The following is a 25,957-nucleotide window of genomic DNA, read 5'->3' as shown; positions in this document are numbered from 1 at the left end:
ATATGTCTACAAAGCACATCCCAAAAGCAAACCATTGCGAATAAGAAGTCTGCCGCCCTTGCTGAAAGAGAACCTATTTTATCATGTTTTCCGTTCGCCTTCCAAACGCCTGAAAGTCAGGCTGTTGCTTACCCGTTGCTTTTCACCTGCTCTGCCATGTCAACTGCATACCGTTCGTCGTTTCTCATATTTGGCCAGACCTCCAACGGCTTTCAACCCAACGGCCGTGTTAGCCACGCTTGTTGTTGGTCGTTATAAAACATTACTAGTGAGCCTCGTGAGTGGCCAGTCAATAAAAGAGGTCAAGCTAGGCCAGGCGAGTCAATGTCTGTTTGTTTGTCGCCCAAGTGGACAATCACTGCACGATTTTGCTTAGGCATTGCTGATATTGCCATATCAATGACATCTTCCCCTTGGCCTAGGAGAAGCGCCAACAGCATCTCGGAAAGAAAGAATACCCCGGTCCCGCTCGTCATTCGGCGGTGGAATTCTAGTTCCTCTGCATCTGCATCTGCATCATCTGGTATGGAGCTCCATATCCCATCTAGTGATAGTAGCCATTTGTCTGAGCGGATGCTTGCTCTTGTGCCAGGAGAGGCTCAAAGTAGGGGTGGTTGTAGGCAGCCTTTGCTGAAATACGCCCAGCAGGGTCATACACCAACAGCATCTCGAGTAATTCAAGTCCATGGGAATCGAGGTCCTTACAGAGGTCCTTGCTGTAGTCGCGCTGCCACTTGGGGAAGGATGCCTTGAAGTCAGGGTAGGAAGTTACGCCAGGCCAGTTCTCTTCAGTCGGGGTGCCGAGGATGCTATTTGATTGTTAGTGGGAGGAAAATCGAAGCTCCATACAATCTTGACACTTACCGGAAGATCTTGAAGATCTCATCGATTTCAGAGTCACCGGGGAAGAGAGGCTTTCTTGTACACATTTCGGCAAAGATACAGCCAACGGACCACATGTCAACACCAGTCGAGTATTGACGCCCTCCTAGGAGAATTTCAGGGGCTCGGTACCAAAGAGTAACGACTTCGTGAGTGTAGGTGCGCAGAGGCACGCCAAAGGCACGGGCAAGACCAAAATCCGCGAGCTTGAGGTTACCCTCCTTGTCGATCAGGAGATTCTGGGGCTTGAGATCGCGGTGGAGGACACGATGGGAGTGACAGTACTTGATGCCGTCGCAAAGCTGGAACATGAACTTTCGAACAACCATGTCGCCCAGGCCAAGATGCTGCAAGTGAGGGGATGAACCCTCGGGCAGGGCCTTGCCTCGACCGCCATCGCTTACGGGGAGAGACTCCATGTACTTCTTGAGATCGAGATCGAGAAACTCAAAGACAAGGTACAGCTTGTGCCCATCGGCATGGACGATGTTGAACAGTCGAACAATGTTGGGATCTCTCATCTCCTTCAGGAGAGAGATTTCGCGGATCGCAGTACTGGGGACGCCTTCATCTTCAGCTTCGAGGCGGATCTTCTTCAGGGCGACAATTCGACCGCCATTGGCAAGGTCCCGGGCTTTGTAGACGACACCGTAGGTACCTGTAAAGTGTCAGCGTTGGGTTTTCGGGAGGGCGAAGCCGGTGGCGTGAAGATTACAGGGCAAGCATCACAAGGCTTGTCTGTCTGTACACGCACCTTCACCAATCTTTTCCAACTTTTGGTAGTTCTCCATGGTCGGTGATATGTCCTGTGCCTGTTTTGCGAAGAAGGAAAGGCAGATCGAAAGTCGGATTGAAGAAAGGATGAAACGCGCGAGTCGCCTCTAGAAGAATTAAGCGAGAGACACTGCGTCGGCGGCGTTGACGGTGCTAGCTGAAGGTTCAAGCTCGAGATGCGGTGGGACAGATCAGAGTAAGGCAAGGTACGACAAGGATCGGGGTGTGTGTGTGTGTGTGTGTCTCGTTTCGTTATGCGATCGTTGCGAGATTGATAGATGCGTGGAACAAGTCCAGACTCGAGTTGCTCCGACAGCAGAGAAAATGTCTTATCTTCCCGTGCTTTGTCTCCTTGCTCGTCGGTGACCTTTTGAAAAAGAGGCTCTACTGATCGATGGTGGGGGGGAGGAGAGACGTGAGCAAGGCGGGGCACGTAGTTAGTAGACGAAGAAAAAGGGTCCAGCTACGAACTACCTAAGTTACCACCTCAGTTAAACTCAAGGTAACTAACTGTGAACCAACACCTGGAAATGAACAGGCACAGCAAAGGATTCAAGGCCAGCAATGCAAGGGATTTTTGAATGGCGCATTAACGAATATTCGTATTCTTGGTAGTGAGGATCACCATTATTTTGGTGATGCTGATTTGCCGAGATTTGGGTTTGTGGCGGGCGTTGTGGACAATGTTCCTGAAAGTCCCTGAGATGATGAGATCTCTCTCGCGATCGAGGATGAAATGAAATGACACTGCCTTGTGTTTACTTTGGACGAGAAGGGACTGGACTTGTTTAGTTTAGTAGTTTGGCGCGTCAACAATGCATGGATCCATGGAACCTAGGTACAGATACTCACCGTAACTCACGTATCATTCAGTGCAGTGGCAGCCCGATCCTCACAAGTCAAGTCACTGAAAACCAGGAACCTTCAGAGGGCGCCCCCTCTGTAACAACCACAGCACGATAGCAGCTGGAGTCATCCAGTAGCGCATCCCTTGGGACTAGCTCGATCGCTCAAGTTTGACTTCTGATCAGCCATTGGTGAGTGATTCACGAGCCCAATTACATCCAATATCCTTCCTCTTGTGGTTGTCCTGGGGAGGCGGGCGATTTGGGGCTGTGACTGATGAAATACGCGTCTTGGTCGCGTTCCAATCTCTTTGTCTCTTCTTTGTCCCTGTCTCGGGAGTGTTCAAAGAGTGACGTTGTTCGGAATGGCCATAAGTGAGGAGATATTACTCATGGAGCACAACTCTCACTTACTTTTCATTAAATAAATACCAGCCGATCGGCGAGGAATTTCGCAAGGTCATAGATATATTAATTGCACGAGTCGTGACTCGAGTTGATTCACTTCTTACCTAGACTTGTGAAAGTGAAAGTCTCAGATGTTGTACATTCACCCAGCAACAATTAGTACCTCAGCTCAGTACCTAGCTAGCTTAACTTGGTTGCCCAAAAGAAGTATGTCTTCAGCTGAACAGCAAAAGCATATACTGAAACAAAACCCTACACGAAATTGTTTCAATATCATCTCTAGCAGACGTAAGAGAAGCCAAAAAAGTCAACTCGACGCAGGCCTGATTCGAACAGACGCCTCCGAGGAGAATAGATTTCTAGTCTATCGCATTAGACCACTCTGCCACTGCGCCTTAGCGAATTGATAAAGCCCAGGAAATGAATTGCGATTATATAGCTGATCCAAACAGAGATTGGCGATAACAGGGACGTAAGAAGTAGCATTCCCGTCATGACCGACGGTCGAGGTATACGATACAATTCGTAACTCTGGAGTAAGTCTTATACATTCGGGAAGCATGCTTAAGTTCATGCAACCTTAAACCCGCCGTGTTTATACACATGTCCAGTTGCTGAGCCAATTGGATTGCACCATGTATACGTTGAGTTGCTGCATTAAAACTTTCGCCTCAAGCATGGGGGGTTTGAATGGCACTGCAGGCACGAAATCTAGATTACTGTTTACTAGTTGATTATGTTGATTTGATCATCGTCAGTATACAACAGTCCGATACCAGAGGTTAAGAGAAAGTCTAGTCTTAGATTCAATACATTAGAATCTCAGTGGTGTTGAAAGATATGTATCTACGTGTGGTAAGATGATAGAATATGAGCCTGTGTTTCGATGCCATATACCGCAGTAGTTCATGGTGCATACCTACTTGTGTCAACTAGCAGCTACTGTTGTTGTGAACTTACGGTCGACATCATAAACAGATGTCGGCCAAGAAGTGATACCAAAAGGACTAGACTGCGATGATGTACAGAGAGAGATTGATACAATGAGATGCTGAACACGAGATTCCCCAACCTCGCAAACATAAGTGCCCAGCATATCTAGACTTGAAGTTTGCTACATCTCTAGAGCAACCCGAAGTATGGAGCATAGCAACAACACTCACTTGATGCCCTCAATACCCATCAAAGCAGAAACTTGAACGAGGTGGCCCCAGGAATATCGATCTTGCGAATCACCCTTGATTTCACTTTCAGGGTACCGTGTCCTGGCAACCTTGGATGTACATCATGAAGTCTCCTTTCTCTTCAGGTCTAATATTCTTCCCAGATTCAGCGTCCCCTTCGCTCCCCAACCTGCGGGCCCAGCATCCACGTCAGGTCGAAGATTCATATACCACGTCCAAGCTCGTTTATCCAACTCATCGCGGCTCAGAATACCAGCCCAACTGGAAAATAACAAGCGAAGTGCACCCAGCACACGGCCCAGATTCTCTTGCTTCTCCTCGTTGGCTGCTGTAACGGTCTTCTTTCCGCTCTCATCCGCTGGTGCGAAAGCCCGAAGGATGTAATTTCGTGCACCTTCTGGTCGATGTATGGGCATGCCAACCGTCGATGTTGAAGGACTCTTGTCTTCGAGATTCAGAGCCCAAACCGGCTCGCCATTCAAGCTAGATGTACGCTTTTGAGACGACAAGGCGTCGTTGAGACATTCTTTCATGAGACGCCAGCGATCCGGACCAAGCATGATGCCGCCATACCATCTTGTAAGCACAACCAGCGTATTGCTGATATCGAGATCGCGTAGTTGCTGCAGCAAGAAGCTTCCACAACCAGACTCACCATCGTCAAACGATGCTTCTTGCTTCAGGGGCGAACTACCAAAACTAGTCCGGATCGCCCAAGCATTGTGAGTTGCGGTCTCCAGCTCCGGTTTCTCAGCCATTAATGATTTGAAAACTGCCGGACGCGTCGCCGGTGATGTTATAGGTATAGCATGAGCTATAAATACCGAGCCCCTTGATGTCAACTTCTGACTTGCAGTCCAGCCTCTTGGATTTGGTTGACTCCCTTGAAGGGTAACTGACGAAGCGTTGGATGATGCTGGTTGAGAGGATCCTGACCAAGTGTAGCCGCTTCTCTTCAAAACTGGAATCGGTCGATTCATGATAGTGATCTTCGGCTGACCTTCGGGGGCTTTCTCTTCGCCTCCTGGGGGTGCCTTTTCGATACCTATGCTGATGGCTTTTGTTCGAGAGTTCGCACTCACCACTGCTTGCGCCAGACTTAATCGGCTACTCAGGGGCTGTTCAGGCATAGTGTATCTCAACAGCTCAACGGCAAAGGCCAAAAACAAGGGCGCTCTGTTTGTCAAAATAGTGGTCTTTCGAATAATATCTTCATCCTCCTCCGATGGCAATTCGAGGGAAGCCTCGAGATCATCCCCAGACATGGAGCCATAATCCAGATCACGTCTATGCGTCTCCAGTTTTGGTTTCTTTACTTCAGCGGGAGCCATCCCATCGTCTGCCCCACGCTTCGTTCCTGATTTCTTCTCATGGTTCTTACATGCTGTGTGAAGACTCTTTGCTGCCTTGGCATCGCCACTGAGCGCTTCCTCGACTGTGGCCAAGGGTGCATCTGCGATTTGTGCTATACTATTTCATACGCGTTAGTATCAGGATACCAGTTGGTTACACAAGTCATATATACCTTCGCAGATTCTTTGATTGTAGGGCCTTTACCTGTCCCATTGCTGCCATCATGGACATTTTACGCGCCGTGAAGAGACGTATAAGTTCCTGGAGGTCATTTGGCGTCGCCATTTTTCTTTTTCTTTTGAATTGCAGGGCGGGTAATATGAGAGGCGAATGAGAATCAAAGAAAAGTTCTGTGATTTGTGATTCTATAGCTCTTGTCTTGATATTCAGGTATCGAGACAATGTTGTTGCAAGTCGCAAGTCCTCTTTCACGGAACCGTTAACACTCCGCAATAGGATGAATGAATGAGTGCCTACCTAGCGAGGTACACCTGGCGAGATCGGACCCACTAACTTAGCCCAGCCTTTTGGATCCGCTCCGCTCCACGAAACCTTTGTCTTAGCTTTAGGTCTTTTCATCTGCTTCCACATGAAAATCAGACAATTCAGATCCCCTCAGGACACCAAGAACCGCTCCAATTCCATGGAAAATTCGTCATTATGATCTCTCCGAGTCGAGGCCTCGTCTCGAGAGCCTGTCGCATCCAGTGCCGTTTCGCGAGCTCTACCCCTCGGCCTCCACGCCCCAATATCAAAACACCAACGTCTCGCCCTCCACCCAAGATCTCAAAAACTTACAGAACGTAACGACTCCTTAATACATGCGATGCCAGATCGATCATACTGACACAGCACGCCAGAAAGCCTCAGTCTCCAACCTCTCCCTCGCGTTCGTCGACCTCGGCAACCCCTGCACAAGCAGAAACCCTCCGCGATCTCTGGGCATCGACATGGCTCCCTCTGACTGGCGCAGCTCTTCTCGCCGGTGCCCTTGGCTTCTACATATTCGGCACAGCTGCCGCATCGTTCAAAGCGACGCCATGCAGTTGCACCGGCGAACATTCCACACCGACCGGCCGGCCCCTGGCTCTCGATGGCGATAATGCAGAACAGTTCGACAAGGAGCTGGCTCTTCCTGAGTGGTGGATGGGTATCACGAAGCTACGAAAGCGCATAGCGGAGCGTGCAAACGGACATGTGTTGGAGTTAGCAATGGGTACAGGGCGGAACTTGGAGTACTTCAACTGGGAGCCATTGACCCTGCGTGCAGAGGGCAAGGCTGGTGCCAAACTACCAAAGGGCGTGGCATCGTTTACCGGTCTCGATATTTCGGTTGATATGATGGATGTTGCTCGAAAGCGACTCGTCAAGACTGTTCCGCCCATGGAGAACTCTGCTCCCATCGTCCGCGCATCTACCATGGCCGATCACACTGGAGGCCAACTCTCGTATCTTGATTCCCAGCTCCGATTAATTCATTCCGACGCTCACCACCCAATTCCCGGTCCCGCGACTCCCAAGACGACGAAATACGATACAGTTATACAGACCTTCGGTTTATGTTCAGTGTCAGACCCCGTTGCTGTAGTAAACAATTTGGCCAAGGTTGTGAAACCAGGGTCAGGCCGTATCATTCTGCTCGAACACGGCAAGGGTTGGTACGGTATTGTCAATGGACTTCTCGATAAGAATGCCGGCAAACATTTCGAAAAGTATGGATGTTGGTGGAATCGTGACATCGAGGGCTTAGTCGAGGACGCCGTCGCCAAAACACCAGGCCTTGAAATCGTCAAGGTCGAGCGACCGAACATAATGCAAATGGGCACATTGGTATGGGTTGAGTTGAAGGTCAACGACAAAACCTCGTGACGACTCAACACACACAAACGCAAATGATTGATATGAAAGGAATGAGATGGGTTGTAGAATATAGGGTGCACCACGTATGTACAATATTCAAAAAGTCGAAGCACTATGAGCGGCATTGCATTTTTAGAACCTCAGCTTCCGCATCCTTTGTAACGCCAAATGATCAAAACCATGGGATGCTATGATCCCTTTTCCAGGTATCCCAATCCCGGTCCAAACCCAATCAAACCAAAACACCGAACTTGTCTAAAAATACAGGTACTTCCACAGGCGCCCCTCCATGCAATTAGTATGTAAGTATGTCGTATATCCGTCGTCGCAGACTTGACGGAATCAAATCATCTAAATCGTCTCTCCTTGCGCCTGCCCAGAGAAGTCACAATTGCTTAGCACGTATCAAGTAAGCAATCAAGCTCATCAATTTCGATGCTCTCAGCGCCGCGGTCCCACTCCATGAGCTTGCTAAACTTGAGCCAGCTCTCACCATCGTCCTCTTTTCGCAAACTGGATGCCGTGTTTGACATGGAGCTAGGCTTAACTGCGGGGCTGGTAAGGAGGGCATTTGAAGTGAAGATGCGATGGTCGCCGAACCAGAAGTCGTCGCGGTACCCATACTCTGAAGTGTGGGTGGTGCGATCCGCGGACTCAGCAACAGGGATATCCTCGGCGAACTTGCGTTTCTGTAGGAAATCGGCCGTTTGTGTAAACTCCCGCTCATCTTTTTCCAGAGGTGGTGAGTTGTGACGGCTGTTGCGACGGTTTGGCACGTAACGGTGATGAGAGGGAAGAGAGCCGATGGGTGTGAGAGGCATGATAACATCATCGTCACCTTCCTCAAATCCATGGTCCGAAAGGTCAACCTCAGGCGATGGGCTGAGTTCCCGCCGGCGAGCATCGTCATCGGAGCCGGAATCATCCGTCAGAGACACCGAAGGAGTTTCGAGGGCGGCATGAGCAGACACTGTTGAGTTGGGTTCGGGGATGGGCTGACGAGGACAGGTGGTGAGGAAATAATAGGTCCTTCGAGGGTGGACGCTCTCAAGTTCCTTGGCGAGAGGGCATGGTTTTGTGTCACTCCAGCATTGTCGCTTAGCATATGAGGCCAGCCTTGAAGAGATGATTGCGCAAGGGTTGGCAGAACTGGGATTGAAATGTTAGCGCACGAGAGCTGAGGGGTTGGGGGGGATAGCAGGTGGCTTAAACTTACTGTTGAACAGAGGTAAGACGTTGTGCCAGAACGGTAGCGAGCTCCTTGACGAGGTGAGGACGGTTTCCAGTTGATTGCAATTGAACGATAACTGCCTCGACAATGTCGTCGTTGATGGTATCGAAGTCAATGGCGGACTGGTTTGTATCAAGGTCGAGGCTTGAGCCTGGTGTAGGTGAAGGAGGAGGTGTCTGCTCGATGGCAATGTCGTCGGAATGCGATCGCTTCTGTCGCTTATTGGGATGCGCTTCGGGGGCCTCGGAGCCAGACGAGGATGGTGACAAGGCGGAGGAAGCAGCACTTGATGAAGACGAAGACGATCTTGAAGCGTTCTTGGAAGCAGCAGCAGCAGCAGCAGCTCGAGCAGCATGTGTCATTGGGACATGAATCCCAAGGCTGGGTAAAGAAAGCGACTTTCGGCGCGTGTTGTAAGGCATGGCGACTGTGTTGAAGCGAGACGGGGGACAATATTGGACAAGAGTAGAGCTGTCTACAAGATGATGGACTGTCAACTTGGGAGACAGGTCAAGGTCACCAGAACTTCGCTGAGCAATTGTACGGAGTAGTAACCTCAAGAGTTGAAACAGATCCGAGAGATCTATAAGGGTCTACTGTATTGATTGATCTAGCGAGGGCACGGCAACAGACAGACTGGTGATGCAGTTTATGTGCACAGGCAGCGAGGCAAGGCAAGGTATGGAAGATGGATGGATGGATGGATGAAGGAGGAGGGGAGAGGTAGATAGATAGTCGAAGGGGGTGGGAGTGTTTGGTTTGTTATTGAGACGAGTGGGTTTAGATTTAGACTGGAGAGTTGAAGCCGAGGGTGGAGGCGGTCTACGGATGTTGACGACACAGACAGAGCAGGAAGGAGCAAAGACGACGGGACGCAGGCAAGAGCAAGGGAGCAGCGATGGCAACCACGAGGAAGGGGATTAGATGGGGGGGCAAAGGTGGGCGAAGAGGGACTGCAGGTGCTGGGGAAGACACCTTAGAAACGGGGAGCTAGCTCAGAAGGGGCCTTTCCATGATTCAATTCTTGTAAGCTGATAGGTTCGGAGACAAGATGCTTGTCTCCATCGACTGACTTCACTTACAAAAGAAGGAGCGATTATCCTTAGGATGACGGGAAAGAATGGCGCTTGGTGTTGGGTCTGCCACTTTACTTTTTTTTTTTTTTTTTTTTTTTTCGTCAGACGCAGCGGAAAGAGCACGAGAGCTTGAACTTTTTTTCTTTTTTTTTCTCGTTTCAGCCAAACTCGATTGGTCAAGACTGGCGTGCATGGCTGCCGAGAAGTGGATCACGCTAAAGATCGGTGGGTCAGGCAACTATGGGTACCTATCTGGGAGTATCCTTGTAATTCATGTCTCCAGCCGCAAGACCCAAATGTGAAAAACGACCGACCCCGACTGACAACACTTTTTTTTCCTCATTGCTTTTGCGTGGGTGGTATTGGTGTCCATATTCTAAGTGTGAGGGAGGGGTTCTGTAGGTAAGCATAAAGTGTTGGTTGGTATGCAGCTGGAGAGAAATATGACTCCTTTGCAGGCAACAAGCAGCCATTTCAGCCTTTCTGTACCAATAATCAACCATTATTCCTAGGCATACACAGTACTGTACATTATCGATGATGTCCTACACCAAGAGGCAACAGAACTTACGCAACCAAACAGGCAAAGAGCATCGGCTCGGAGACCTTAATCATCGAACTTACTCTGTACAGTTTAGCCACCTTGACTCGTCAACGTCTTCTGTTTCTTTTCTGCTTTTGGTCTAGCTGCACTGCGGCGACTATAATTGGGCCACTGTGACAGCCTCTCACTGATAGCCTCGCCTCGTTAATGATGGAATGATGGAGTCTTGTTTTTCCGCCTCATCCGCGGTTTTTTTGGACCCGGGCCACTTCGGGTCCATGTTTGTTAATAAGTAGTTGGTTAGTGCGTTCTCGGAGGACCCTGAAATCTTTTTTTGGGGAACGCCCGAGAATGACCGTGTATTTGAGCTCAGGTGTCGACAGGCATTGCATTGGATGGCTAATACAATACGTTGAACTGCCTGTCACGATAGTAGGTACCCTGGACGTGACCTTTTTCCCCTACAGATCACACCGCATCAAGACTGCATCAGACTGCATCAAGACTGCATACACATTTACTCCGTGCAACCATATTCTTACACCGCATTCTCTCTCGACACGCTTATGCTGTACAAGACAATCAATCAATGCATAACAAGCGTGGAATAATCGGAAAAGAGGCCCGGTGTAATTTCTAATCGCGTCCGCGGTACATACCTGCGGAAGACATACTGTGAGCAAGTTACGTACCCATATTGAAAGTCGATGGAGATGACGAGTGGGCCGAATCATCAAAGAGTCTCCCCAAGACCGCGGCGAGGCCCTCTTTTGAATCTCGAACCCCTGGTCTGGCGCCTTCAAACGTCTCCATTCACCCGTCGCCCATGGCAATTCAACAAGTGACCTATTTCCTAAAATTGACGGTAATAACTGTGTCTGAGGCCGAGTCCAAGGCTAGCTAGCAAACGATGTGTAAGTTCCGTGACACTGCACTCTTCAATGAGGGACAGTATCGGACTCGGCAGCCAATAGCGACATTTCTATTTCATCATCTCTCTTCTGCTCACGATATATGCAGTGGGTGGGTTTCAGTCCGCTGTCGCCGGCCGAGGCTTTCTTTCTCTCATGACTTGCAGTTAGCCCGTAGTCTCGTCTTTCTTGTAAGTGAGTGAGTGAGAACATAAAATGTTACACAGCAATACGATGTCCGATTTTTGCTTTGTTTGTCATAATCCCATGTTCACTATCTTATGTATACCATTGATCTTGATAACCGACATTCGATTGCGATATCCTGCCCTTGCAAATGTAACTTTGACCACCTCACCTCGCTCAATGTCTCTCAGCCTACTGAACCCCCTGAACTAGATCTGGTCAGATCCCACCGCCAGCCTCCATCCAATTCTCTTACACGACTTACGCAGCATCCATTTATTATCCACCACTAACAATTCCAGCAGCTCGGGGTGCAGACGCTGCGTCATCTCTCGAACGCACGAATCGCCTCCTGATGATCCAACCTGTCGAGGATCACCATGTGGATTTACCCTACACTGACCTGACTGAAGAGTACATACGGATAGAGAACGGTTGAATGTCACTTCAGAGGTGCATGCCACGAGGTGGATCATCCAATGATGCATCTCTAGCTCTGCCCCTTGCGGCGCCAGCTGCGACAAGCGTCTGCCGCTAACATGGATGCTCTCCACTTACGCCTAGACCTTGCCCAAGCTTCTTCTTGTCTTGATCACAGCCGTGACCGGGTTAATTCCCTGTTCAACATCGTTCGATGGGCTTGCTTGACCTGTGCTGTTGTAATTGCCGGTCACGTTATGCCGTCAGTCAAGTAGACGTCGTCTCTCAAAGCCAGAATCTGCCTCTATATATTCCTTGGTGAACCCTGCTCACGTCCTCTCCGCCATGAAGTCATGGTAAGACTTAGGCCGTAGATCACTCGAAAACCAGCCTACGAAAAGCCTCCCTCCCATTTCCTTGCAAGTCCCGTCGTTCGTCGAACTCTTCGTGTCTTGGCGCCTCTCCTCGTACTCCTTGCCTCAGGCCGCCGCAGCCGTCTTGTCGGGCAGGTCGAGGACAGCGCTAAGGAATTCTTATTATATGATTGGTCAATTGAAGATCCCCGCCTTTGCTCCGCTTCACCCTTCCTCAGACTTGTGCCTTACCTAAGTGAATGGATGTGCCGAAGACAGCCTACCTATCCACCATGAAGGGAGAGATTGCCCTACCCTATACCCAGCCCTCCCCTCAGCCCAAAAGACCCTCGAGTCATTTTTTACTTTTCCATCCTGTCAATCGACCCCACCCCACCACAATCTTCCCCCTCCATCATCGTCATACTTTTACCAACCACCAAAGCAAGCTCCTGCTATCGAGATTCACAAGCTCTGGCCGTCTACTGTTCCTGTGTCTGCCTCGTACCTAATCTATCAGATCTGCTTGGTCCTACTGAAAGCTACTTCACAGCTGAAAGCCACCAAAGCTTAACCCATGGAGCTTCCGTTTGTTACTCTCGACGTCTTCACAAACACTCGATATCGAGGAAACCCCCTTGCCGTTGTCACGATTCCCGCAGACAGAACTCTACCAGAGCCTACGCAAGAGCAAAAACAAAGAATTGCCCTGGAATTCAATCTATCAGAAACCGTTTTTATCCACGAACCCCGTCCTGATACCGATGTCGACAGTGATGTCACCCGCCGAGTGATCGACATTTTTACAGTCGGCACAGAGATCCCCTTTGCTGGGCACCCGACTATCGGCGCCGCTGTTACCCTTATCCCCCACGGTGTCGATACCGTCGTTACCAAGGCAGGCCCAATTTCTCTCACCCAGACCCGCCCTGGTTATATCCAAGCTGCTATCCCGCACAATGTTCGTCGTCACAGGAAGACTCTTGCCGATCTGTCTGCCCCGGTCGCTGCCCAAATATCCCAGGACCCTACGATACGCGAATCCGAGCTCCAGGCCCCGCTATTCAGTATCGTCAATGGCATGACCTTTGCGCTCATCAAACTCCCGGATCTCGAGCATCTAGCCAAAGTTGAGATGAGCGGGATAAACTTGTCTGTGGACGAACTGCTTGACGACGGCTGGCAAAACGGCCTCTTGCTGAAGTACTACTATGTTGTCAATAGCCAGCGTGAAGACGACGGCATAACAGTTTATTCCATCCGCTCGAGAATGATGGAAGCATCCATGGAAGATCCTGCGACAGGCAGTGCTGCGAGCGCTCTCTCTAGCTATCTTTCGCTTCAACAGTCGAGCCTAGTTGATCATGGCTTCAGATATGAGATTGACCAGGGTGTTGAGATGGGCAGGGAGAGTAATATTGTAGTTGACGTTGATGTAAAAGAGTCCAAGATCGCCACGGTCAAGCTCTCAGGAACAGCTACTCCCGTAATGCGTGGTCATGTCACCATCTAATCGAGAGAGAAGACATACTGTTTGTTCCCAACCGCTCTATAAAACCCAGGACCCAAATCTTATCACGTATTTAACCAAAAGGGCAGTATTCCGAAACCAATCATGCGCCTGGTATGTTCTTCCGACAACATCGTAACGACTATCGTACAGTGATACAGTATTACTGCAATGTGGTATTGGCCTGAAGACATACTCGCCCCCCCAGACGAGTCTGCCCCAAGGCCGTAGTAACACTTGCGCCTCTATAATCTGAATTCTTTTTGGACCCAACGCCCCGTGCCTCTCTCATAATGATGCACCGTCAAAAACCAAGAGTTCCGCCGATAATAAAATACGTTTCTCCTATAGATTCCTCCTTGTGACGCTTTACCCAGTCCTATTCATTCCATCGCGGTGTGACTATATGACCCACGGCCTATGCTCGTTGAAGCACGTCTGCAAACTTTTTGGCAACCTAGAGATAATGTTAGTATCCGTCCCGTGTAACAGCAAGTAAACATCTGACTGACCTCATGACTCTCGTCATCGATGAAAGGAAGTTTGAAGAATCCATACTTGTCTTCATTCTTCACAAGCTCCACAACAGTGTACAACAGACCCCATGGCTGAGGCCAGAAACTAACCAGTCGCTCAAGCAGCACTCGGGTGATGTCCTCGCGGAATTCATCTTCCTCAGGATCACCGAGATCCTTGGCAAAGATGGAAAGGAGCGCCTGACTGAAGAAGGCAGTGTGGGCGCTGGGATATCGAAGTTGGTTGACTAGGCTAACAAGGATATAATACCTGGCCTCGGCAGGGAGTTCATGAATGATTAGAGAAAGAAGTGACACTTCATTCTCGTCACCAGTCAGGGACAGGTCTGCGACAGTTTGTGTTGCCTTCTCAACAGCACGGTGTCCGATATATAGAACGACAGCGTCAATAACGCTGGTGTTGGCGACCACAGGCACATGGCCGTAAGTAGATGCCTTTGGAGTGTCATGTGTCATGGCGTGTGTGATGTTGGCAACGATATCTTCATTTGGTCCATCTTGAAGTGCTTGGTCTAGGACCTTGAGAAGACTGCGAGACTGAAGTGTCACGCTGGCCTCATTCATGAGACCGGCAAAAAGGCGCATATCGTCGAACTGGATCTTACCACCAAGCTCGTTGAATCTAGGACTCTGCTGAGGATTTGCAGCTAGGACAGCATTGATGAGCTGCGTGCAATGAGGTGGAATGCTAGAGCAAAGCTTAGCATGATTGGCCACGACAAATTCGGGGAAGTCGTGTTGTAGAATGACGAGCAGCTTGAAGCAGGCCCGGTAGATGTCTTTGGCAACGTTAGAAACCTCGAAAACCTTCAACTGATCACCGAGAGTGTCGAGTAACTGGCAGAGCAGGTCGGAAAAGGGGCCCCAGCCAACACCGTTGGGCAACTGCAGAATTGCTGGCATGAAAGCACGGTGCTGAACAAGAGACATCCAGCCGTAAACAAAGCCGGGAACATACAAGGGGTTGATTTTGAACAGTCGCCGAGCGATCCTCAGAAGAATTTCACGACGCTCATCCTCAGCTAGGCTCTCTGAAATCCCCTGGATTTCGTAAAAGAGCATGGACAACAATCTGAAGAAAACGCGCTGGCTCAGCTGCTCTCCGCGCTTGACATGGTGGTTGACGAGAATGAGCTCAATAAGTGAAAGCACTGAGTCGATAAATGCAGGGCGAGTAGATGTTGGCTCAAAGCCCATCCCAATGAACGTTGCAATGAGCTTCGCAAGGGCATCTACCATGACATAGGCATCGGCAAGGGAACCACTGTGGACAATGTAGTCGAAGCGCTCAATCGACAGGTCGATGGTGACGCGGATGAAGACAAAGAGGTCATCCCTGTTCTGCATAACCCCTTTAGCGTGCAGCTGCTGCACGAACGCCGTGACAGCCTTCTCAGAAGCATGATGGTTTCGGCAAAGATGGATCCATTCATCGAAAACATATTCTATCTGTTCGTGTTGGAGAGCCTGACTGTCAGCGTGAGTCAGCCGTGTCAGACCGGAGTTGCTGAGCTTTGACTTGATGCGTTGCCCAGCGGCGGAATCGGGGTCATCCGAGATCCATGACCAAGCTGCGTCCAGCGTCAGGGCAAAGTCGGCATACAAAGCAATCGGGCGGGAGTCGAGCAGCGTGAGGTCGAGCAGGTGCTCCAAAAAGTCAAGAGATCCCTCTTTGCGGGCCTGCAGTGCTTTCGACATAGCCAGATCGATGTTTCTCCAATCCAAAAGGTCCGTCCGAACCAAGGCCGCGAGCAGAGGTAGGCTCAAGAAGGTGGAGCCAGGCTGCTGGCTGAAGAGAGTTCGAACGCGACTGTTGAGAACAGGACCAGCGATCTTTCTAAGCGTCTCTAAAACATGAACTAAGCTCTCGAGAGCCAGGTTGTCGTCAACCTGTGAGAAGATGAGCTGAATGATTTGTTCCGCAGCGTAAATGGAAAAATCTTCATGGTTCTGCGAAGTCTTGATGATGTGCTGGACGAGCGCGTCCACAACGTCCACAAGAGGAGATGGGCGCGGTAGATCCAGGAAATGTTCATGGGCAGACTCGGTGGCCACCCTCATGAGTTCCTGGAGTAGCTTATTGACCCGCTCGGCTAGATTACGAACATCCATCTGGAAGCCGGGTGATCTACCGTTAGTCATTGCATTAGCAGCGGTATGAGGGGGCGCATAGGGCTGCATCTGAGCACCCAGATGCTGCTGAATTGAGGGGGTCTCTGCAGGAGTCGGAATACTAGGGATAGAACTAAATTGATCCTGTAGCACCTCGTTGGCCAAAGATCTGGTCGCATCGGATGCTGAAGGGCCATGTGAAGGTGTGGGAAGCGTGGCGCTTCGTGGTTGCCTGGCGAAGTCTTCATAAATGGCCATCTGCTCAGGGTTGAGGCCATTAACATTCGGTGATAACTTGAAAGGATTAGGAATAGCCATGGCCCACCGGCTGAGGCTTGAGTCGAAGTAAGGATCGTTGGGTCTCTGAAGGCGATGTCGTCGACGAGCCTCTAGCTCCGGTTCGATCATCTCCTCAATTTCAGGCACAGCCCTTTCCTCAGCCTGCTTCTCAATGATATTGCAGGCTAGGTCCAGGTTAGAGTTAACACACATAATAATTGTACCCTCGGGGAGCCCTTGAGAGAGATCGGTCGAGAGGTTTCGCATGTAGTTGGTGAAGTTGGCACGAAGGGGTTCCTTGGACGTAACGAGGGCAAGGCTACCGGCAGTGGCTTTCACCATGCTAATAGCAGAGTTGCGTACACGGTTCTCGTCAGGCTCTATAGCGAAGTCCTTATGTATCATCTGCTGCGTAGATATGGCGGCAATTGTAACAGAGCGATCAACGACAGGCTGGATTATATCTTGTAGAGCACGGCTGAGGGCCGTACGAACAATCTCGTGAAGACGAGTAGTGCTGACCACCATCTCATTAGTCGGGGGGATAGTAACCAGAGGACCAAGATCAGGAATGGTTGGCGCAAGAGCCTGAGGTGAGAGTCCAGCACCCACACCGGAGCCGATGCCATTGAGCGATAGGTTCTCAAACGCGTCCAGTTGTTCAGGGGGAAGTGTCTCTGCCGGTTCTTCAATGATGGGTCGGTTCAGAATTTCGCCCGAAGGTTCGATGCTCCTGTGATCGAGGTTCAAACCCTTGCACAAGACCTCGATCTCAAACTTGAGATTGAGTTTCAGCTCGGCATGGTGATAAAGCTCAATTAGCAAATGGATAATATCCATAAGCCATGGATTTGGGGGCCTGAAAACGGCCGATGTGGCGCCTTGAGTCAGAACTTTGCACACGAACGGGATAACAACAATGAGTCGCTTCGTATCATGAGCCTCAATCAAAAGCTGCTTGAAGGCGATGTTCTTGTGTTTGATGGGACGATCTCGTGCCAGGGTCAGAAGACCTAGCCAGCCTCCGAGATTTTTCAGGTGAGTCCTTTCCGTTGAGTTCTGCATGGTCGCCTCTGAGTTCAGCATTCGGCACACACTGATATAAGTCTCCCTCAGGACCTCACTCCAGAGAGCCTTGTCCTCAAATAGCTTAACCAGTTCGAGATAAACATGGTGGTAGTTTGGCTGCATCTTGGCGCGCTCCTCAACAAGGTGGCTAGCAAACCATTGTTGATGTCGGCGCTCCACGGTCTCTCGAAGTTCTTGACACATGGCCTGTAGTGTACCTTCGGTGATATTGTTGAGAACGAACTGGACCTTGTCCTGAGCACCCTCGTCAGGATCTTCAAACTCAACGTCCATAGCCGGCGGATCGACGTTCAAAGCAGCAAACGCAGGCGCTTGACGCTCAATATTGGTCAGTTCATCTGAGTTTCCATTAGGGAAACCATCGCCTTGAAATCCTAGACCATGAGGTGTTCCGGCGCCGTTACGCCCACGGGCCAACTCTTCTTCGTGCTCACGGACGACCTCCTCTGCCTTTTTGAAAACTTCCGTGTTGTGGAGTCCAGGAATCTGGCAGAGCTGCCTGCAGAACGCAGGCCATTCTCTGAAGCGAATGAACAACTGCATCAGTGCCTGAAGGCCAAACTTGTACATAGGTTCATCAGGAGAATGATCCCTCACAGCTTCCAAAATCATGCCCAGTCCAATTTGAAGAGGCAAGTTTGAAACGAGCTTATGCGAAATGATGCCACCGAATAGAACTGCGGTTGTTGCAAGAGCTTCCAGAGGATAGTCGGCATAGTGAGAATACTCATCGAAGAGCCCATGGATCATACATGCGAAAACATCCTGATCCAAAGGATCCCTGGAATGCTTATAGCGATCTAAGACCTCGACTATATTGCGAACCTGCACTTCATCACTATACATCTTCTTGTAATGTTCCTCCATCCTGGTATTGGCGGTCGGAGACAGGAGATTCCCATCCCTTCCATTGGCGTCGATGACATCGTCGTAACCCTCGCCATAGTTGATCAGTCGGGGGTAAGCAATAATGCAAGCGCGCTGAACCAGGATCAATTCTGGCCTAGGAGGACTGGGCGAAAAGTCTTCAAGAATTCGCAGTAATGCTGATACGGTACGAACTTGGAGAGTCGTTGTGTTCTTAACAGAAGAGTCATCAGAAGTTCCTCGCTGGAACTGGCTCTCCAAGTTGGCCTTTATCATCAAGAACTGAAGCAGAGTACTATACATCTCTTCACTCCGCTCAGCATTGAACCGTGCCCACTTGGACAAATCCAAATATCCCTCAGCATGGGCCAGAGCGGCTAAATCGACTCCAAATCCATTCGACTGGTACACCAGTGTGTCAAGCCAGTTATGCTTTACGGCGTGCTCAAGAATAACCGGGAGGTCCATCGGCTTAACAGCATGAGTGTCTACCAAGCGCTGAATGACCCAGTTCTTGTCTTTCCTCCAGACACTATCTAGAACAAAGTCGTATTGGGGCGAACGCTTATAGAGAAAATTTTCGAACAAAGAATTGAGTGTTTCTACAGCCATTGGGGCCCAATGTTGCCGAGGTACTTCGAAGGCGGAGACCAGGAAGATGTCCAAATTCGGGACTACCACTTCTTGGAAGAGCCTCTTGGCCTCGATACTCGTCGACGCCATCATGGAACTAAGCGCAACATTGAAGATCGAGGAGAGCGCGGCAACGGATATTAACGGATGCTTGACGGCGACAATTGCTCGCTCTTGTACATTCTCAGGGGAGTTTGCGTATTCCTCAATAGTAATGCTGCGCTGGAGTCCGGGAATTGTCGTCGCGTCTAGCTGGTCGGGAGTCAAAGAGGCATAGGCACTAACAAAAGAGAGCTGAGCCTCGGGATTCCTCCAAACGCCGCCCCATAACCTCTGAATATCCACTATCAAGCCAGACTTGGAGTCCTGTGCAATTGGCAAGAAAGCTTGGTAAAGTCGAAGGAACTGCTGAGAAGAGACACGAGTCGATGGTTGGTCGAACAAAATGATGACCTCCATCCAGTCGAATGATTTCGGTAGGACTCTCCTGAGCGCAGCAACCAGAACACCAGTATCTTGCTGTGGGCTTTGACTAATGGCAGTGAAGGTCATCGCAGCTGAAACTTGTTCGGGACCCAACTGCAAGCCGCTGGGGCGGTTCTGTAAATAAGAGACACATGTTTCCTCGTCTCTGGTGAAATCGATGCCCGTTTTTTGGATATATCGAACTAGCCCATTGAAAGGCCTATCAGCGAGCACTCGACTGAGATCGAGAGCCGCGAGGATTTCGGAAGGCGGTGTACGCTCGGGAGACTGGTCCATCCATCGGCTGATGACACGTGTTTCCAATTCGCGCATAGAAGAAGCATTGAAGCTCGGAGGATGATATTGAAGAAACCGGTCCAGAATCAGGGCGATGAAAGATGGACTTAAATCGGCATGGGCGTCGAGGTCAAATCGAGAAAGGATATCGATGAAGGAGGGAAAGTTAGTAGACAATATAGCGTCGGCTGCCTTGATGTTAGAATACTCCCGGGATACACTTCCTAATGGAATGGACCAACCTTTCGTCTTTAAATCTGCTCGAGAAGTGAGCTTAAAGGCTAGAGCTAATATGGTCTTCTCTAATGCATCGAGCTTGAAATGTTCCATGAAGGTAGAGAGATCAAAGTCGCGGAAGATGTCCTCCGTGGCACTCTCAATTGATTCAGCAATCTTGCTTGCTTGATTGGGATCGTGCGAGATCTTCTGCATCTCGGCAACAAGAATGTGATAGTTGTTCGGGCTTGTGCCGGGCCTGTTGAGGCCAGGGAATATCTGGGGCGCATTGCCGGCAACGAGCCGGGTGAAATACTTGGTAAACACTTCCATTCCGTGTTCATCGATGAGCTGTTAAGTAGATGCATTGTCAGCAAACTTGGAATATGTCCAGTAGCAATAGTGTAGCCAAACCTTGTTCAATTGGTCAACTTGCAGCTCCCACTTAGCACGGTCCTTGTCCTCCTTGATAGTACTGAGCAGAAGATAGACCTGTGCCACGACGATCTTTGTCAGGGAATTAGTGCCCGTTGGACTGCTGGCGCTTGGGCTTGCGCCAGCACTGAGAATGGCGGCCTGCGATGGGTGAGGAGAATGGCTCGCACCCGTCTGTAGTATCTGCGCAGGATTGGGCGAAAATGATCCCGCTCGAGGTGGTGGGACCATGGAGTTGTATTCGCGGCGGAGGGAGATGAGATGAATGAGCGCCTGCTTTCGTTGTGGTGGCAGGCCAGAGGGCTCAGAAAACGAGCGAGCGGGGAAGTGTGAAGGAGGAAGAGTCCGTATATAAGATGCCTACATGGGGGGGGGGGGCGGCACGATGAAGCTGCGAACAGCGGTCGTCGAGACGTTGCAGAGACTGCGCGATCGTGCAACGGTAGTCGAACAGAGAGGAACTCGTGAGCCTGACTCGACTTGAAGGTGGAGTTGGAGGTACGTGTCGTACTCGGCGTTCGTCGTAGGGAGGGCGCCGAAAACGCTACAAACTGACAGGGGTGGGGGGGGGGGGGAGTCCGTAGCGATTCGGCGTCAAATAAGCCAACGAGACCCGAAATATTTATGGCGCGTGGTGATGCAAGTATCGATATCGTCAAGAACGTCTGTACACAAGGTGGTGGTCGATGTTGGGTTTGGAGGACAAGGTACTGTAACTGAAAATGACAAGGCCCTTGAGAACGGCAAATCCCGATACGTCGAGTGGATCCAAACTGCCTATACCCGCATCACGTGAGCCGTTCCAAGGTTTCCTTGTTACCAACGCCGGTGGTCAGTGCTTCCTTTGTTGCTGTGCCAACAGCTATACGCCACCAAAACAATACAGCTAGCTCTCCTTTCACCGTACATTATTCCCTTTATCACCATTGAAAGGGCTACATACCAGATATCCTTTTTGTCTCGCTTCCTCTGTGCTTAGTGTGGAGAGCAGTGCGACTCAGGCTGGTCCTTAATCATCCATATTCGCTGTAAACAACACCACGTCCGTCTGTCTTGACATTTGAAATTGAATACCCTTGGGCACCATGCCCGCATCAACGGTTGAAACTCCAGCCGTTGCGCTGTCTTGTGAGCAAAATTTGGCGATGTCTTGACGTTTCCATGACTGATACCTGATACTGCAGTCGCAAACAACTTTTGGGGCAAAGAAGATGCCGGCGTGGCGCCGCTGCTGAGTCGCATGACTGCGGCCAAGACTACATGCGATGAACTACGAGCATTCTATGGCGGTGCGTACAAGTGAAGTTAGTGAAAGAAATCCACCTGACTGAATATGCTGCAGCTCGAGCGTCGATTGAGGAGGAATACTCCCGCAAATTATTGAACCTGAGTCGCAAAGCCTTAGGATCGCAGGAGTCTGGTACATTGAAGACATCGTTGGATACCGTCCGAGGCGAAGTCGAACAAATGGCCAAGCAGCACCAACTCATTGGCGCAGAAATGAAATCAGAGCTTGAGGAACCACTCGCTGCCTTTGCTGGCGGAATGAAGGAGCGACGAAAGATTATTCAGAATACCGTCGAAAAGCTATTGAAGGTCAAGATGCAGCAGACACAGCAGGTCAACAAGGTTAGACTACTCTTCTCGACTCTCCATTATCACTGAAGCTGACTTTGGTTCTAGACACGAGACAAGTATGAGCAAGAGTGCTTGAAGATCAAGGGTTATCTTGCTCAAGGCCACATGGTAATGGGCCAGGAAGAACGACGCAACAAAGCCAAACTCGAAAAGACACAGATCAGCCTGGCAACTTCCAATACGGAGTACGAGAATGCGGTTAAAGCACTCGAAGACACGACAACAAGATGGAACAGAGAGTGGAAGTCAGCCGCCGATAAATTCCAAGATTTGGAGGAAGAACGACTCGACTTCACCAAGAGTAGCCTGTGGACGTTTGCCAATATCGCCTCCACAGTTTGCGTTAGTGACGATTCGTCGTGCGAAAAGATCCGACTCTCATTGGAGGTTATGGATGTGGAAAAGGACATCATCACTTTCATTACAGAAAAGGGAACCGGCCAGGAGATCCCAGACGCTCCCAAGTATATCAACTTCTGTCGCGGAGATGTGACGGATAACCAATCTGAGACGTCAGAAGACGACAACTATTCTGTCGCTCAATTTCCTCGCAGCATCAACCCTGCTTTCCGTTCGTCGTCCCCTCAACCTTCGACGTTCGAGTCGCATCATGATCCAAATTCTGCTCTGGCCAACGACCTGGCGCACAGAGAAGTTGCTTCAAGCAAACGCGACCTTCCAAGCCAGAAGCCAGCAACGCTGCCCCCTGACGAGATACTCCAAATTGGCACTCAGAAGCCTCAACCTCAGCAAATCCAGGCACCTCCTCAACCGCGTCAACAGCAGATACCACGCCCCTCTCAGATGCAGCACCCCGCTCAACTGCAATATGCTTCCCAGCATCAACATCCCTCCCAATTGCAGCACCACTCTCAGCTTCAGCACCCTTCACAGCTGCAGCATCACCCCCAGCAGCAGTACTCTCCTCAGCGTCAGCAACCGTCCCAGCAGGTTGCTCACCATACAGGACACCACATGCAACAGCAAATGAGGCCTCTGGAGATGAGACCCGCTGATGGCAGATCTGGAGATATGAGACACGCGAACATGCGACATTCAGATATGCGACACCACGATCCAAGACCGTCTTTGGAGATGCGTCACTCTGGTGAAGTTCGGCCTTCCATGCAGTCTCGACCCAGTGCTGATGCAAGACAATCAATGGATGCAAGAACATCTCTGGAAGTAAGGCGACCAATGGAGGATCCGTATCGCCGCCAACAACCTGCAGGTCATGCATCGTATGATGCCAACCAGCATGGTGCTGTTGCAGCCGTGCCACACGACCCTTACCCCCTGGACGGCATGACGATGCTGTGCAGGACTGGGCCCAGCCCCATCTCGGACCAGAGTTCACAGGTAACATCTGCTCGACCTTCGAGCAGAGACTCCCATAGTGATTATTCGAACCCCAACTCGTTCTCTAGTGTGGAACCACCGAGTGGCAAAACTTCACCTGTCAAGCAGGATCCTATAAAGCCAAACCCAGTCCCAACTCAAGCGCCAGCACCAGTATCGGCACCTGCGCCGGCACCAGCCCCTGCTCCGGCGACAGTCACAGCTCCTGCTCCGGCTCCGGCTCCGGCGCCCGCTGTCAGCAATGGTCCGAGCCCAGTCAAGTTAGTTGCTAAGAAGAAGAGTGGTGGTTTCTTAAAAAATCACAGCCCATTCAGACGCAAGAGCAACAAGGATCTTCAGTCATCAAACAGGAACACATGGCACGCACCGAGCACGCAAAACTCGGGTAGTCCCGTTCGCCGACCACTGTTGCAAACACAAGAATCCAGCAGTGTTGTCACCAAAGAACGTACTCAGAGTCCCGAGCCCATCGATGCCAATGCCAGTCTAGCTCTAGGAGTGGGACAGAATGTCTTCCCTGTATCTACCCCTGACACAAAGAAGAAGCCAGGAGCTGCCACCGAACAGACACCCGAGGAAACAGACCCAATCGCTCTGGCCCTTGCGGAGCTGAAAGGTGTCACGTTAGGCAAGCAGTCATCAATGAGAATGTCCGCTGATCACTATTCCGGGCTTGCCACTCCGGCGCCAGCATCAGAGGCTGCTTCAAGACAAGCCTCAGCCTCTCGCACAGCTCCGACTCCTGTGAACCCGGATGTTGCGGCGGCAAAGAGAGGAACACCGCCGCCATCCTACCAAACCCCAGTTTCACGTCTAGGTGTCCCACCACCTGCAGTGACTTCCAGGGCAATGAAGGAAGCGACCAAGAAGGCTACCACACAAACACGAAGCATGTTTGAGAGTGGAGGCGGTTTGCCAGGAGGATTCAATAGTACTGCTTCTAGGACCAACACTCGAGCAACCGAAACAAGGCGATCTGAGCCACCCCCAAGCCAGAGCGTTCCACCAAGTGCTTCACGACCGGCAACTCGAACCACTAACCATGGCAGGGGCGAGTCTGGTAGTTACAGCGCGTCCCCTGTGTCACGACAGCCTACTAGAGTTACCGATAACGGACGCGGCGAGCCTGGAAGCTATAGCTCAGCATCCATGCCTCGACCAGGCACTCGGGGCACTGACATGGGTAGAGGAGATACTGGCGGCTATAGTACACCACCTGTGGCACGTTCGGGAACCAAAGCAAGCGAGATGCCCCGATCGGACACTCGCGGAATTCCTATTTCGCGACCAGGCACAAGGGGAAGTGACATGTCTCGTGGCGGATCTGGTATTTACGGATCGTCGCCTGGCTCCCGACCTGGCACCAGAGGCTCTGATATGCCCAGAGCAACTTCGCCAGCACCAGCTCGTAGCGTGTCTCCACAGCCACCTATGAACGACAACATGAGCTACAGATCGGTTTCGCCCAACCCTTACGCTGCTAGCCAACGCTCTCCGTCTGTCATGAGCTCACCACAGAAGCATGGCTCTGCCCAGGGGTATTATCCCCAGTCACCTCAGCAGGCCGCTAGCCGCGGGCCTTCTCCTTCACCTTATGCCCAGCAGAATCGCCCCGGAAGCAGCTATGCAGGTAGCGACATGGCAATTCAGCTCGCGCCGGTTGATGATCCCTACGGGTCTCAGAGGAGTCGAGGCAGCCGCCCTGCTTCGAGAGCCATGAGCTACTATGACGATGGTAGTACCCGTCAACGTAGTCAGAGCGTTGCTGATCCGTCTCGGCTGTATACGGGAGATGGCAGAGCAATCCTGCATTATGGTAAGTCTTTGATTATCCAGTATCGAAGAGCGGAAGAGACTAACATGACCTTTTCACAGCACGCGCATTGTATATGTATCAAGCAGCCATTCCCGAGGAGTTGAGCTTTGGCAAGGGTGACTATCTTGCGGTCCTCCGTCATCAAGACGACGGATGGTGGGAGGCTGAAGTCCACGGCGGAGACGGAAGTGTCGGGCTGGTCCCAAGCAATTACCTTGCGGCGTGCTAGACTCTTATGATATGAGCGACTTGATGGACGAATTTTTGAGATGTTTCTTGCAAAATGATTGAATTGTAGGTTAGGATTACGGCAGGAAAAGGGCCCCGACGAAATTGGTTCACGACTTGATTTATACTTTTCGTTACGTTGTTATCTTGTACAGCAAATATTTGGCAAGGAAGCGTTGGCCTTGTTGTTGTTGTTGCTTCAGACTATTTTGATTTTTTTTTTACTTGTGTCACGATTATTGGGAAAGATTGAAACGACTGCTCTTCTATATCACCTCATGGAAATAAGAATCATCGTATGTAGATGTTATGGAAACATTAGATATTCTGAATTAATGTGTCGAAATTACCTATCCTCTACAATTGCTTGAGCTGTCCGCCCCGTGAAGTTGAATACCCTCCTATCTAAGGTGGGTACGTACCGAATTATGACGTTGAGGCCGCCGGAGG

At 50.6% G+C, this 25,957-nt stretch overlaps 7 protein-coding genes and 1 non-coding gene; 3 read left to right on the top strand and 5 right to left on the bottom strand.

Moving 5' to 3' along the window:
• Positions 1 to 544: 544 nt before the first annotated feature.
• FFUJ_06042 (probable CDC28-cyclin-dependent protein kinase) lies at positions 545 to 1,673 on the bottom strand (the record flags this gene model as incomplete). XM_023579322.1 has 3 exons in its annotated part: positions 545 to 809; positions 865 to 1,540; positions 1,637 to 1,673. 3 exons carry the CDS (start codon positions 1,671 to 1,673, stop codon positions 545 to 547), a joined length of 978 nt encoding a protein of 325 aa, XP_023432180.1.
• A 1,548-nt stretch (positions 1,674 to 3,221) lies between these two features.
• tRNA lies at positions 3,222 to 3,303 on the bottom strand. The gene has a single exon. It is a non-coding gene (tRNA).
• An 891-nt stretch (positions 3,304 to 4,194) lies between these two features.
• On the bottom strand, positions 4,195 to 5,731 carry FFUJ_06041 (related to impact protein; the record flags this gene model as incomplete). XM_023579321.1 has 2 exons in its annotated part: positions 4,195 to 5,563; positions 5,619 to 5,731. 2 exons carry the CDS (start codon positions 5,729 to 5,731, stop codon positions 4,195 to 4,197), a joined length of 1,482 nt encoding a protein of 493 aa, XP_023432179.1.
• A 375-nt stretch (positions 5,732 to 6,106) lies between these two features.
• On the top strand, positions 6,107 to 7,315 carry FFUJ_06040 (uncharacterized protein; the record flags this gene model as incomplete). XM_023579320.1 has 2 exons in its annotated part: positions 6,107 to 6,249; positions 6,307 to 7,315. The coding sequence occupies 2 exons, from the start codon at positions 6,107 to 6,109 to the stop codon at positions 7,313 to 7,315; spliced, it is 1,152 nt and encodes a 383-aa protein (XP_023432178.1).
• Positions 7,316 to 7,701: 386 nt separating this feature from the next.
• FFUJ_06039 (uncharacterized protein) lies at positions 7,702 to 8,959 on the bottom strand (the record flags this gene model as incomplete). XM_023579319.1 has 2 exons in its annotated part: positions 7,702 to 8,455; positions 8,523 to 8,959. 2 exons carry the CDS (start codon positions 8,957 to 8,959, stop codon positions 7,702 to 7,704), a joined length of 1,191 nt encoding a protein of 396 aa, XP_023432177.1.
• Positions 8,960 to 12,604: 3,645 nt separating this feature from the next.
• On the top strand, positions 12,605 to 13,540 carry FFUJ_06038 (related to phenazine biosynthesis protein phzC; the record flags this gene model as incomplete). The annotated part of the gene is made up of 1 exon (XM_023579318.1): positions 12,605 to 13,540. One exon carries the CDS (start codon positions 12,605 to 12,607, stop codon positions 13,538 to 13,540), a length of 936 nt encoding a protein of 311 aa, XP_023432176.1.
• A 415-nt stretch (positions 13,541 to 13,955) lies between these two features.
• FFUJ_06037 (related to CDC39 protein) lies at positions 13,956 to 20,697 on the bottom strand (the record flags this gene model as incomplete). XM_023579316.1 has 5 exons in its annotated part: positions 13,956 to 13,994; positions 14,050 to 20,003; positions 20,058 to 20,382; positions 20,446 to 20,523; positions 20,581 to 20,697. 5 exons carry the CDS (start codon positions 20,695 to 20,697, stop codon positions 13,956 to 13,958), a joined length of 6,513 nt encoding a protein of 2,170 aa, XP_023432175.1.
• An 854-nt stretch (positions 20,698 to 21,551) lies between these two features.
• Positions 21,552 to 25,508, top strand: FFUJ_06036 (probable PEST phosphatase interacting protein; the record flags this gene model as incomplete). XM_023579315.1 has 5 exons in its annotated part: positions 21,552 to 21,594; positions 21,651 to 21,755; positions 21,809 to 22,095; positions 22,150 to 25,279; positions 25,339 to 25,508. The coding sequence occupies 5 exons, from the start codon at positions 21,552 to 21,554 to the stop codon at positions 25,506 to 25,508; spliced, it is 3,735 nt and encodes a 1,244-aa protein (XP_023432174.1).
• Between the last annotated feature and the right edge of the window lie 449 nt (positions 25,509 to 25,957).

This window comes from Fusarium fujikuroi, chromosome FFUJ_chr06 (genome assembly GCF_900079805.1).
Source record: "Fusarium fujikuroi IMI 58289 draft genome, chromosome FFUJ_chr06".
Taxonomy (NCBI): Eukaryota; Fungi; Ascomycota; class Sordariomycetes; order Hypocreales; family Nectriaceae; genus Fusarium; species Fusarium fujikuroi.
This window is presented reverse-complemented; position numbering and strand designations above follow the sequence as displayed.